The sequence below is a fragment of the Haliotis rufescens genome, unplaced genomic scaffold, assembly GCF_023055435.1.
Source record: "Haliotis rufescens isolate VD_foot unplaced genomic scaffold, xgHalRufe1.0.p SCAF_9, whole genome shotgun sequence".
Lineage (NCBI taxonomy): Eukaryota > Metazoa > Mollusca > Gastropoda > Lepetellida > Haliotidae > Haliotis > Haliotis rufescens.
Window position 1 is genome coordinate 38,741,301 of NW_025964383.1, and position 13,960 is coordinate 38,755,260.

At 39.7% G+C, this 13,960-nt stretch overlaps 1 protein-coding gene across 1 annotated transcript; it reads left to right on the top strand.

Moving 5' to 3' along the window:
• Nucleotides 1-57: 57 nt before the first annotated feature.
• LOC124139560 (leucine carboxyl methyltransferase 1-like) lies at nt 58-10,874 on the top strand. The gene is made up of 6 exons (XM_046506733.2): nt 58-332; nt 3,911-4,094; nt 5,758-6,002; nt 7,476-7,585; nt 7,873-7,956; nt 8,573-10,874. Exons 1-6 carry the CDS (start codon nt 132-134, stop codon nt 8,694-8,696), a joined length of 948 nt encoding a protein of 315 aa, XP_046362689.1. The 5' UTR covers nt 58-131; the 3' UTR covers nt 8,697-10,874.
• The last annotated feature ends 3,086 nt before the right edge of the window (nt 10,875-13,960 follow it).

Consider the following 13,960-nt stretch of genomic DNA (forward strand, 5'->3'; position numbering starts at 1 on the left):
TTTCAGGAAAGGTTTGTCTCGGATTAAAAAAACGTCGAACTTTGAATAAATCCCAAAACAACATGGCGACGAAGTGTCATTTAGGATTTCCTTGCAAACAGTAAAAAGACTATAATCAAACAAATATAGCCATGGCATGCGAAGATGCTGTCATTGCAACAAATGACGATGCAGCACAGTGTAAAAGATTTGCTGTCGAGAAGGGCTACTGGACAGATCCATACATATCACAGATTATTCCGAAAGGATTCAGTACTCACGCACCAGAAATCAACAGGGGATATTTTGCTCGAGTCCGATCTATCCAAATTTTGATGGAAAAATTCCTTAAAGTATGTTTTCTAAGAATTCTGGAAGAATGTATGTTGTGTATGATCCCATCTGTGGTGTAAGCAATGGTAGTTATTTCCACTAAACTTAAGTAAACTACGGTTATAACGAACTCCAAGAGACCACTAATTTTAGTTCGTTTAGCAACCGTAGTTCGATTAAGCATGTTAAGCATTTCGACTGTCAGACATCTTGGATCAAGTATTGACCATTTCATGTTACTTGATGAATAACAAAAGTGTGTAAGTGCACATGTACATCTTTTGTGGGTCACTCGAACACGCCAGAAACCTATGATTGTGGGTTTGAATCCCGGTTCGCCCTGATTATGTTTCTAGGTTTGTCAGCACCATACCTGTGCTCGTGGGTTTCACCAAAGTGGTAAATGTCTGAGACCTGCATCACGTCGGGCTTTCCTCTAACATTAAGCTGACACACCACGATATAACTGGAATACTGTTAAAAGCAGCGTTAAACCCAACTCACTCACTCTGTGTGTCACTCAGCTAGATATATCATGTATATACACCTAAAGGCATATAGCCTAATAACCCTTTTACTATTATCAATTGAGGATGTATGTTTAGGACAAGGCGTCAGGACTTAATCCAGTTAATCACAACTTAATGTTAATCACTTGCTTTCAATTGTTGATTGCCGCTTTGAACAGCCGCATGTGGCCTCAGATGTTCTGATAGGCTGATTGGTGACACATGAGGAGCTACGAGATTAACAGTTTATTATAAACATAAACATTGTTGTTATCATCTGTACATACAGAACCACAAAGCAAGTTTGCTATATCCATTATTTTGTTATAAGCATAATTGTTATATACATCATTTTTATGTGATAAAGTATACAGCAAATGTCCAGGACCATTGAAACAGTTCCATATATCTGTCACTTCATTACAAGCATGTAGTTCACTATATGGAAAGAAAATGGCTTGTTTAACCTCTATACATACCATAACATGAGCTTATTTTTACTTCTCACATCATCATATTCACAGATCTGGGGTAGAATAGGTCTTCAGCAACCCTTGCTAGCTGTAAAAGGCGAATATGCTTGTCGTAAGAGGCGACTAAGGGGATCGGATGGTCAGGCTCGCTGACTTGGATGATGCATGTCATCTTATCCCAATTGCGTGGATCGATGCTCATGATGTAAATCACTGGTTTGTCTGGTCCAGACTCTGTTATTTACAGACCGCCATCATATAGCTGGAATATTGCTGAGAGCAGCGTTAAACAACAAACAAACAAAAAGTCATATTCACATGTACTGCTCCAGTTCATTATTTCTATCACACATACACCATTGTACATTGGTCTCTGATACATAGGTACAATAGATACAAATTGCTGAAGAGACGAAGCTATATTTGCATCGGGAAACACGATCAAGGCATTTCTTCCTGCACTGCACTGTTTTCTTAGCTAAATGACTAAGTATAGTGGCAGAGGCATAGGAACTTGACCTGTTTATGTTTACTGGTCCACTTTTAACAAAATATGTTCTTAATGGACTATTTTGGTAATCTTATAGGTAAATAAAGCAACTACATCATTGTTCATTGGTTGTACAAACATCTTTAATGTGAACTTTGACTGATCTTGTGAAAGCCAGTGCAGAAATAGCATCATCCTCTATTAGCATGATTAGGCATGATGCTATTACCATTGTTACCAGACACAATTATTCCTAGATAGCCCTGCCAAAGGCAACACTGGTAACCACTAGTAACAACAAACTAACAGAGGTAACCAGTGGTGATGGTGGTTGGCATGGATTTATCATGTTTATGAATGAATGTTATTACCTTCACAGAGAGTATCATTTTAACCATTGCTGCTGGTTTGAAATCATTTTTGTTTACTTATTACAAGTTTCATAGCTAAACAACATCAGATGTATTTAAATACTACTACTTAAAAGTTTTATTTAGGACTCATAAGAAGGGAATGGGACCTTGAAGTTAAAGACTATAACACAAAAGACATTCCATGGTACAATCTTAATGAATTCTGAATTTTCTGCTCCGTTCAGTGATCATGTAATGCTAAAGGACGACATGAATATTGTCAAACTCATTGTAAAGCTTATCATGAGGACAGCTTGATAAGTATGTAAAGTCTACATCCCATAATTACCAGCTGGTCACTGACAGAGATGTGCAGATACGTTTGTGGAGTCTCAGGCCAGGTCGTCCCATGTCTGCCACATAATGGAGGCCATTTTGGAAGGATAGCATGTCCTGGGACACATGATTAGTAACCATGGTAACAGTCAGAATGTTAGAGATGTTGCAGACTGGAACATGGACTGGTCACTCTTTCGTCTGTCAAGGTCATTATTCAAGTCTATCACTGACAAACTTCAATGTTAATTAATGTACTTCTGGCTACCAGCGGATGTCATTTGTTGCCCAGGGTGCCGTTGTACAAAGCGATTTTAGCGCTAAGGTGATCGTAACTCCCATTCATTAACATAGACTTACGACAGTCGTAGTGCTAAAGTTGCTTTGTACAATGGTACCCAGAGTAGTTGTTTCTAACCATTCTACGTTTGGTATAAACACCAAATGCACTAAAGATCTTTACTGTTGGAGGGATTTGTAACTGTAAGTCACCAGTCATGTTGGATAGTAATAGCTGAACAGAATCCATAGCTATGATTTCCAGCCTATAAATCATTTCTCATTTTTACAGCTATTTCATTCTGTAAGTTATGAGCATACACTTAATAAATTGATGGCGGTCTTTGTACTTTCTTTAGCATATGGCACAGAACATGCTAATGTTGCTATGCCAGGTATATATTCACTAATTTCCCCATTAAAATCATGAGGCAAACATTATTCAATTTGATCACAGATTCTTCTGAAATTTTTAATTCTTACTGGTGTCAAGATGAAAGGTTGTTTGTTCAAATAGCAGGTACAGTATGTCTGCTAAGAACCACAAGATAGATACACGAGTAAACAAGTTTACATATCAGCCAAAGAAAGCCGATGTCTCGCACCGTCCATAATTGCGCAGGTTTCCTTACCCACCCCCAAATAGGTTTGTTATGGAAGACAGTTATGGAGCATGTAATTTCAGCACTTTCACTTGGACATTTAAACATGTTAAATACTTTCTACAAATATAATGAATATTTCTCTTGGAAATTGACTAAATGTATATAGGAAAATGGATATTCACAACAAAATCTTAATCGTCTTTTTCATTTTCCTTGCTCTTCACGATGACATGTTCCCGCAGTAACTTCGCAAACAGCATATGACTACACTTCAAGAGTGATCCCCCTCAATTAGGATAGAGTGACAAAGATATTCCGTAAACAAACACACATATAGGGAAGCCCCAAAATTATCAGGAACTCTGGCAATAATTTAGTTAGTAGGCATTGCCTGTTGCCTGGAGCTTATTTAAAGAAGTACATGCTGGGTTTCCTCATGTACATATTTATCAGAATGTGATATCAAGTCTTTTGGATTGTTTCATGACGTCAATAACAAAATCTGCTATATGATGAAAGCGTAAATATATGTAGAGAAATGTGTATATTTCAGAGTACTCAGTGCAACTGCCAGATTGTCAACCTGGGGGCGGGGTTCGACACAACGTACTGGAAGCTGAAGGATGCAGCACTATCACCAAAGAGTTTCGTGGAAGTCGACTTCCCCCCGGTTACCTCAAGAAAATGTCATTTCATCAAAACAAAGAAAGCTCTTATAGAGAAGATATCATCGGAAGGTTGTGTATTTTCAGTCTCTTTATTACATGTTAAATGAATCAAAGTTCTTATTTGTAAAACAAGTATTAACAAGAACTGTTTACTATAGATCATTAGAGACATTTGTATTTTTTCGTCATCATTCAAGGGGGGCGGTCGGGTAGCCTAGTGGTTAAAGCGTTCGCTTGTCACACCGAAGACCCGGGTTTGATTCTCGACATGGGTACAATGTGTGAAGCCCATTTCTGGTGTTCCCCGCCATGATATTGCTGGAATATTGCTAAATTGGCGTAAAATCGGGCATCTTTTGAATTTTCTTCTGTTCATGTGCTGCCCAAAATGTGTCAGATGTTGCTCTGTAAACTTCTCCTCCTGAGCAATGGCCAACCTAAGGAAGCTGACGTCAAATTTTGTTCAGATCATTAGGATTTTTATGTTAGTTATTGATTCTCAATATTCATGTAGAAATAGTTGGATATCCATTCTGACAGCCCACAACATGGATAAACATGTGTCAGTTACAATAAGCGAGAGACCGCCTCCGTTGTCTAATGGTAGAGCGTCCGCCCGGAGAGCGGAAGGTCCGGGGTTCGATCCCCGACCGCGTCATACCAAAAGACGTTAAAAGATGGTACTTGTTGTTACCCTGTCTGGCGCTCGGCATTAAGGGGCTAAAACAAGGACCGGTCGGCTCGGAGTCAGTATACTGTGTCTGAGTGGGGTATTCATGTTAAACTGTGGCATGGTATCTCAGTGAGCTAGCACTATAAATCGGCATCAGTCCGGACTAGTACAAGCAGCCACACACACACACACGTGCATGCACGTCGCTATATAAGTGCAATAATCTTGGACGCGACGTTAAACCCCATTTCACCTCACCACCTCACAATAAGCGAGACAAAACTCTTTTTGAGTAGTATACTTGGTATCGTACTGGAAATGCCGGGTGGTATGTGATGATTGGCGGGGCCTTCTAGACATGGAGTGTATGTCATGTACACAATTTGTAAAGTGTTCATTAACACCAGGGTATGAAACTCCCAAAAAATTCAGCCAGACCACAGGACTGGCTAGCTGAAATACTTGCCAGCCCTGACCAAAACCTGCCTGCCCACTATAATCATATGTTTCTCAGGATAATTTAATTAAAAATATGAAAACTGATTGCTTGTAGCATAAGCGCATCGCTAAATGTTAGGTTGTCTAAAAGCTAACGGGATTTCTTTTTGGTTACATTTTATCATTCTTCTTTACATGTGAATTAATGCTTATCATCGGGAAATATTTAGAATATTTTCACCTATGAAATATGACCCGACCGTCGGGCAGGGGGATTTGAAAATCTGGCAGCCCGAGTTGAAATCAACCCGTCTCGGACGGTCGGGCAGGCAGGTATTTCGAACGCTGTTAACACCCGTGGAGATCTGGGTTAGAATATGTCTTCAGCCACCCATGCTTGTTGTAACAGGAGACTATGCTTGTCGTAAGAGGCAACTACAGGATTGGGAGGTCAGGCTAGCTGACTTAGCTGATGCATGTCATCGCATCCCAGATGTTTAGATCGATGTCATAATGTCAGTCACGGTCAATATGGTCCAGACTCGATTATTACAGACCGCTGTCATACAGATGGAATATTGTCGAGTGGCGTTAAACAACAGACATGTTGATTCCCTTCAGATGATGAGATCATGGTGAGCAAGACGGAGATGCACGCAGCAGATTACCACATCGTGGCGGCCAACCTGAAGAACATCCCCGAGCTGGAGAAGAAGCTGGTGACGGAGTGCAAGCTGGACAAGGACCTGCCCACACTCTTCCTGGCCGAGTGTGTCCTGGTGTACATAGAGACGGAACGATCTCAGCACCTCATTCGCTGGATCTCCGACACCTTCAATACAGCATTCTTTATTAATTATGAGCAGGTCAGACAATGGTCATATTTTATTTGCAGCTTTATCGACCTGTGTTAAGTGCAAGCTAAAATTGAGCTCAGACTTGCAAACTAAGCTTATGATAGCCTGTGGTGTGAAAGAAATAATAACAGGTAATGATAGAATTTTTTTGGGATTGTTCATTAAATGGAAACAAGATGAGTTTTAGTGATTATTGTGATTAAAAGTAAAAGATCAGATTTTGTTTTTATGTTCTATGTTCTAGGATTAAGAAATATGTTATCAAACATCATGAACATGTCTAATAAATTTTTAATTTTTTTACGACAGATAAAACATTCAATTACTCATTTCGAAGTATTTCAATTTACTGAAGGGGAAAACATTTTTTTTAATGTGATAAAAAGTAATTCAAAATACAGAAAGGCTATGATAAAATTCTCTTTTTTAGCTCACCTGACTTAACCTATTTGTCATGTTAATGGCCATTACTCATCCATTTATGTTAAGGATGTAATGAATTTTATGTTTAGTTAGGCGGGAAGTGGGACTCAGCATCGTTTCACTCTTCGCAACTTTTATAATTCTACCCTTGTTTTGACAAGTTCTCCCAAAATGCATATTTAGCACTAAACTTCTCCTGAGCAATGGCCAGACTGAAGAAGATGTCATCAAACTTTGTTCAAATCAGTAGGATTTTAATATTAGTTATTGATCCTCAATATTTATGCAGAAATAGTTGGATATCAATGCTTACAGCAACTTTAAATCACTCTTGTTTACAAGTGGCTGTCTTTATTGATTTTGTAGCTGTTGACTACATATCCAGGTGAGCTATGGTGCATTTTTCAGTACAGTTGTTTGTCACTTTTCATGATCAAAACAGATATCCTGTTCAGATTCTTGTATCAAATATGAATATATGTAGGGGAGGTAATAGTGTATTAGTGGAAGAGTTTTCTTCCCTTGATTGATCACACTGCTATACAATGGGTGTACATGAAATGGAAAACCCTTGTAGGATGTACGTCCTGTGACTGTGACAGTGTGACTCTCCTCTACAGGTGATGTAGGGGAGATAATAGTGTATTAGTGGAAGAGTTATCTTCCCTTGATTGATCACACTGCTATACAATGGGTGTACATGAAATGGAAAACCCTTGTAGGATGTACGTCCTGTGACTGTGACAGTGTGACTCTCCTCTACAGGTGATGTAGGGGAGATAATAGTGTATTAGTGGAAGAGTTATCTTCCCTCGATTGATCACACACTGCTATACAATGGGTGTACTTGAAATGGAAAACCCTTGTAGGATGTACGTCCTGTGACTGTGACAGTGTGACTCTCCTCTACAGGTGATGTAGGGGAGATAATAGTGTATTAGTGGAAGAGTTATCTTCCCTCGATTGATCACACACTGCTATACAATGGGTGTACTTGAAATGGAAAACCTTGGTAGGATGTACGTCCTGTGACTGTGACAGTGTGACTCTCCTCTACAGGTGAACATGACGGACAGGTTCGGCCAGGTGATGATGGACAACCTGAAGACCCGAGATTGCTACCTCCACGGCGTCTCAGCTTGTGCAAGTCTGGACACTCAGATGAAGAGGTGTGTACAACTCATGCCCCGTCCTCCTTCTAGACCCATTGGGGGAAGCATCTTCCTGAGGCAAGGGAGTTAACTGACTGTAAAAGTCCAGTTTCCACCCTTGCCAAACTGGCTCGATCATGGTGCCATAACTGGCTATTACGAGTTATGTCCCTTCTATGTCCCTCCTGTTGACCAATCAGATTCCATCTCTCATATCACTTGCATTTGCTTCAAACAAAATGGCTGCACCCACTCAAGACAATCTGATCGATATTTGAATGAAGTAGAGAGTTATTTGTTTGCAGGTTTACTTCCAATGGGTGGACGAGTGCCGACTCCTTAGAAATATCCACTGTGTACAACTGTCTTCCACAGGCTGAGATACAGAGGTGAGATAGTTCTATTAATCACAATATAATCATAAAAACAGTGATTTTTTCATTATTAATATATGTGATTCAATCAGTTCCGCTGTGCGTAGTTCTAAGCTGCACGACCCATGAAGATCTGGGGAAGACTAGGTCTTCAGAAACCCATTCTTGCTGTAAAAGGCGACTTTGCTTGTCATAAGAGGTAACTGACAAGTTTGGGAGGTCAGGCTCGCTGACTTGGTTGATGCATGTCATCATATTCCTATTGCGTGGATTGATGCTCATGATATCAATCTCTGGATTGCCTGTTTCAGACTCGATTATTTACGGAATTCCATGTGGCAATAAACTACAAACAACCAATCTAAGCCGACAATTCGCAGTGCAGATGTGTGGATGGATGTGTATGTATGAGGGTGTGGATGGATATTTGGGTGGGGTGGGTGTGGATGGATATGTGGAGGTGTGTGTATGTACGGATGTGTGCGTGAATATGTATTTATCATTATCATCATTGTGTTTATTGTTCTGTGCCTGCAGATTTGAGCGTATTGAGATGATGTGTATGTATGGATGTGTGCGTGGGTATGTATTTATCATTATCATCATTGTGTTTATTGTTCTGTGCCTGCAGAATTGAGCGTATTGAGATGATGGACGAGCGGGAGCTGATGCACCAGCTATTCAGCCATTACTGCCTCACCTGGGCCTACCGGGACCTGAAGGACGTGGGCTTGGCGCAGATCGGCCTCACATGAACAACAGCTTTCACAGGCTGTCTACCACCAACTCAGAGAAAACATCAGTCTCAGTATAATCCGATCTTCACTCCGACATGCCACCTTTCTGCATGAAGATCTCAAGACACCTTCACAGCATGTCGCATAGGGTGAACTTTCTAATCAGAATCAGAGGCTTCTAAATTCTCAGTATAAATTAGCAAAATATTTAGACCAGCATTCCGATTTCTGGATCTTGAAAACAAAATTAACCAGTCTGTTCCAAATGAAAATGAAAAGCACGTAATATATTGTTGCTGATGTGTTTTGCACTCGGCTGTTTCTGAAAGCCATGGCATCTACACCCAAAAGGGAGTACATCAAAGAATATTTGTGTTCCGTGTTTCTAGTGTTAAAATTTAAATATCAAAATCAAGGTGAGAAAGAAATGAAGCTGAAATTGTTTTCAAAAGCTGACATCTGATTGACTCAAGAACACATGCATCCTTCATTTAGACTGGTCAGTCCAAGTTCGACCCTGGTTCACTCTCTGTGTAGGTGAGCTCAAATCTTCACGCAGAGAGATGTCCTATCAGCATGAAAGTCCTGATTATAATGAGATTAAGAAACCGTTTATGTGTTCCAAACCACAATACAACAGTACCTTGTGTGTGACAATATTTATTTTCAAAATATTTACACTGCAGATGACGGAATACATGAACCAGAGAAATTACACTGAACACAATTTCAGAGTTCTAACTCTACTGTACTAGTATGTATATCTTTTGATATATTTGGGGGAAAAATTGAACAAGTCATATCAGTTATTGATTATTATTGAAGGACTATTTCTTGCCTGCCTTCCGAGCATTATGTTGAAGCTGACAACGGGTTTCAGCTTATAGTTTGTATTTCAGTGTTGTGTGATGTTGTTATTGACACACTGTAGAGTGTGGAGCCGTGTGAAGGCTGGCGGTATGTTATCAGGGGCAGGATCCTGGTCCAGAAAGTCACCTTAGCACTAAAACTATCATAAATCTATGTTAAAGAATAAAAGTTATGACCGTCTTAGCGCTACCACTACTGTAAATCTATGTTAAAACATGGGAGATCTGACAGTTATGACAATCTAAGTGCTAAGACTGCTCTAATTGTTAGACAGTTGGAGATCTGACTGTTATTAAAATCTAAGTGCTAAGACTACTATAATTGTTAGATACTAGTAATGGAAATTCAGAGTCTTGGCTTGACGAATATCATAAATCTAGTGCTACAACTATTGTAAACTTATGTTAAAGGATCCAAGTTACGACCGTCTTAGCGCGGCGACTCTTGTAAATCTGTGTGAGATGAAGGACATTACCACAGTCTTGGGAACCAAGATCAGTTTGTGGAACGGGTCAGGGAAGAAGCAGCTTGTGTGATTCTGTGTTCAATATTTAAATATTTAGATTTAGATCCCCTCCGTATGAACCAGTAAACAAGTTGATAGGTTTTATATAACTGCAATTCTTACACATATATCAGTCAGTCAGGATCCAGTCTCACAAAGTCGTCTTAGCACCACAATTGTGTATAAGTATCTGAGTTACAACAGTCATAGCACTAAGATCAGTTTGTGAAGTGCCCCCAATGTTACATTACAGATTATTGCCCATGACTAACAAAATCTATTTCTCATTCCTGTATATATCATTGACAACAAAATTATTTATTCTGAATTTTAAAAAATTATTTTGATGAAATTCAAATTGTGACAGATGCTACAAAATTTGCCATTTAGTTAACTGTCAGGCTAATAATGTAATTACATTTTCTCACTGGAATCAAACCGTTATTTCTCACATGGATTTATAAGTGTGTCTCTATGTAAAGAGAGAATAATATTCAGAGCTGATAGGTATTCTGAAGATTGAATATTCCCGGAATATTTTTATACACAGATATATTTCAACTCTTGGAAAATATATACATGATAAACTGACTACTTCCATCCATCACTCGTGATGCTGATCACAGAAGGCGTGTGCATGATTGAGTGTACTTGTGAATACAATACAAACATGCAGAATTTCTTAAAAAGAAATCACAATAAATATTAAATACTGTATTCGACGTAATAAGCGCCCCGCTCTAATAAGCGCCCACGGCGATATTTGCTAATATACTGGCTATTGAACAATCCCAATTAGCACCCCTTCCGATTGATGAATGTACACAAGACTATTTATTCGCGCATAATACGTTTGTTATATGCACCCTTAATTATGGGCAGTTAAATTCTGGAAAATATATATCTGTCGTATATAAACATTTCAGACTGTCTGCATAAACCACAAAATTTACGATCTTTCAACTCTGTTGTTTTTCACCAAAATAATATTCTAATAAGAGCCCCGTATTTCTAATTTTGAGAGCGCCCTGGGCGCTTATTATGTCGAATACGGTAATGCAGTGACTACATTATGTGAAGTTTGGTGAACTAGTCACTCACAGATTATGGTTTTGTCCTTGGAATTTATCCATTTCAACTGCATAGCCTAGTGGTTCATGTGTTTCCCAGTCACAATGTGTTCAAGTCCTGCCAACTTACCTATGGTGAACCCCATTCCTTGTCCCTGATGCGATATTGCTTGCGTTACTGACAAAGACAATGTCTCAATCGTTTTCGTTTTATGCCTTTGTTTATGGATCCACCGTCCCGGAACATCTGGAATGTCGAAAAAGAAACCGAATCATTTTAATTGTTTTATTAACACCGAGCCTGATAATCATGCTCATGAATAAGAATCACAAATTGTTTTCCTGTCTGAATGAGATAGGTCCGATGACCCATGATTATTTGCTAAAATATTATACAAGGCTCGAGTTAAGGAACTTGAGTTAACTTGCAGCACATGCATGTTGACATGAAAACCAGGTTGCACCCTGGTTCCATGAATTTATCTAAGTAAATAAAATCTCCGATCTCTGATGACTTTGTCATGACTTATAATAGTTGGTACTTATTGTTAGAGTACTTATATGGCAATGTCGTCAATGGCAACCGTCATATAATGCATAACGATTAAAATCCCATGGTTGGCTTGTTAGCCAGTGGTGACGTGCTCAGTTTACTCTCTTTGTTTGTTTGTTTGTTGTTCAATGCCGCACTCAGCAATATTCCAGCTATATGACGGCGGTCTGTAAATAATCGAGTCTGGACCAGACAATCTAGTGATTGACATCATGAGCATCGATTAACGCAATTGGATGACATGCATCAACCAAGTCAGCAAGTCTGACCACCTGATCCCGTTAGTCGTCTCCTACGACAAGGTTTCTGTGAAGGATAACATTAGAAATATAACCATTATTACAATATTTAAGTTCTTATGTAAACATGAATAAAACATCTTCCATATTGGCAAAATACAGTTTAATGTCTGGTAATCCTGTATTTTTGGGGGGACCGAGCTTTATGGTAAAAAATCTACATGATCCAAAAAGATACATTTTATTTTGAAGACAACCAGTTTGTCCAGGCAGTTTGTTAAGCTGACCAATACTAAGGGGACTGTGAGGCAGCCCAATGGTGAGAGCGTTCACTCATCACACTAAAGTCCAGTGTTTGTTCCCAGTGTGAAGCCATTCTCAGTATGCTGTACTGTAATATGTCTGGAATGTTGCTAAAAGTGGCTTAAAACCTAATTTTGTTTCACCTCACACTATACTTTGTGGGAACTGTCCAGAAACTAACTTAGCATGGATGACCTTGAACTTATTGCCAATGGAGGATCTACACTCAAAAAACAGATTCTGCTCCACAAATGCAACATTCTTCAACGTGGCAAGGTAGAAGAGGGAGGATCAGTCAGTGTGCTTGGAGGAGGAGTTATTGACCATCTTGTGGAAGGTCAGGCCTATACGTACTTAGGGATGCAGATTAGGGACAAACTCCAGAATGCCCATATCAAGGGAAAACTTCGGGCAGAGTACAAATGTAGACTAAAGAAAATCTGGAGTTCAGAGCTGAACGCTCGCAATAAAGTCAAAGCCACAAATATTTATGCTGTGACCGTTCTTTCGTATTCTTTTGGTGTTCTTGATTGTACGAAACAAGAAATTCAGGGTATTGACACCCTCACACGAAGAATCATGTCAGACAATAGATCCCACCACCCTCGCTCTTCCCTCAATAGCTTATATATACCAATTATGATCGGAGGGCGTGGTTTGATTAATGTGGAGGCTCTTCGTGATAGAATTGTTTTGTGCACTTCTGCACACATTTATTTGTCTGATGATCCTCTTGTGAAGCATGTCAAGACTCATGATGAAAACAAGGCATTCCACAGTTTTCTAAAACGAGCCAAGGATGTGGGACATAACCTCAATGTCGGTGTTGATTTTGTTGATGGTTCTGTACTGCTGGGCGGTACAGAAATGAGTGTCAACCAAGCGAAGTGCTAATCAAATCGGCCCAGACTCAGAGGCTTTCAGAACGACCACTGCATCGAGTTTATGTGCAGTGTGTCGAGAAGATCAGCAATCCTGCAGAGGCCTTCACTTGGATGAAGTCGTCTGGCCTGAAAAGTGAAACAGAAGGCTTTCTGTTTGCTGCTCAGGACCAGTCACTTCCCTCTCGAAACCGTCAATGTGTGATTGTGCATCAAAATGTGAATATGAAATGTAGATTATGTAATGAGTTTAATGAGACTGTCCAACACATTGTGAGTGGATGCCCAGCTTTGGCACAGACACAGTATCTTAAACGACATGATGGGGTAGCTCGATCATTTTATTACCGTCTTCGCCATGCTTGTGGTTTTGACACCCGTGGTACGACCCGGAATATGTAGAGGGCGTCATGGAAAATGATAAATACAAAATCCTTTGGAATAGACCTGTATACAGCCTCAGATATATCCATGCCAACAAACCTGATCTTGTCCTGTTTGATAAATCCAATGAAATCATTTATATCATTGAATTTTCTGTCCCTTTTGACAGTAAAGTGATTGACAAGATTTAGGAAAAACATGGCAAATATGCCGACCTCGCTTTCGAAATGTCACGCTTGCATCCCAAGTTCCAAGTTGTCCGACTCCCCACTGTTCTCGGTGCCTTAGGTTTGGTACCTCCCAATCTATTGACTGACACCGGGAGAGTACCTGGGTTTGCTGCCAGGAATACAGCCCTTCTGACAATCTGGGTAATGCAGAAGGCTGCAGTGTTGGAGAGTCCTCACATTCTCCGAAAAGTTCTGGGTGGGTTTGACTAGGCAGCGCTTCTTAGGAGAAGTCACATTCGCTGTCTGG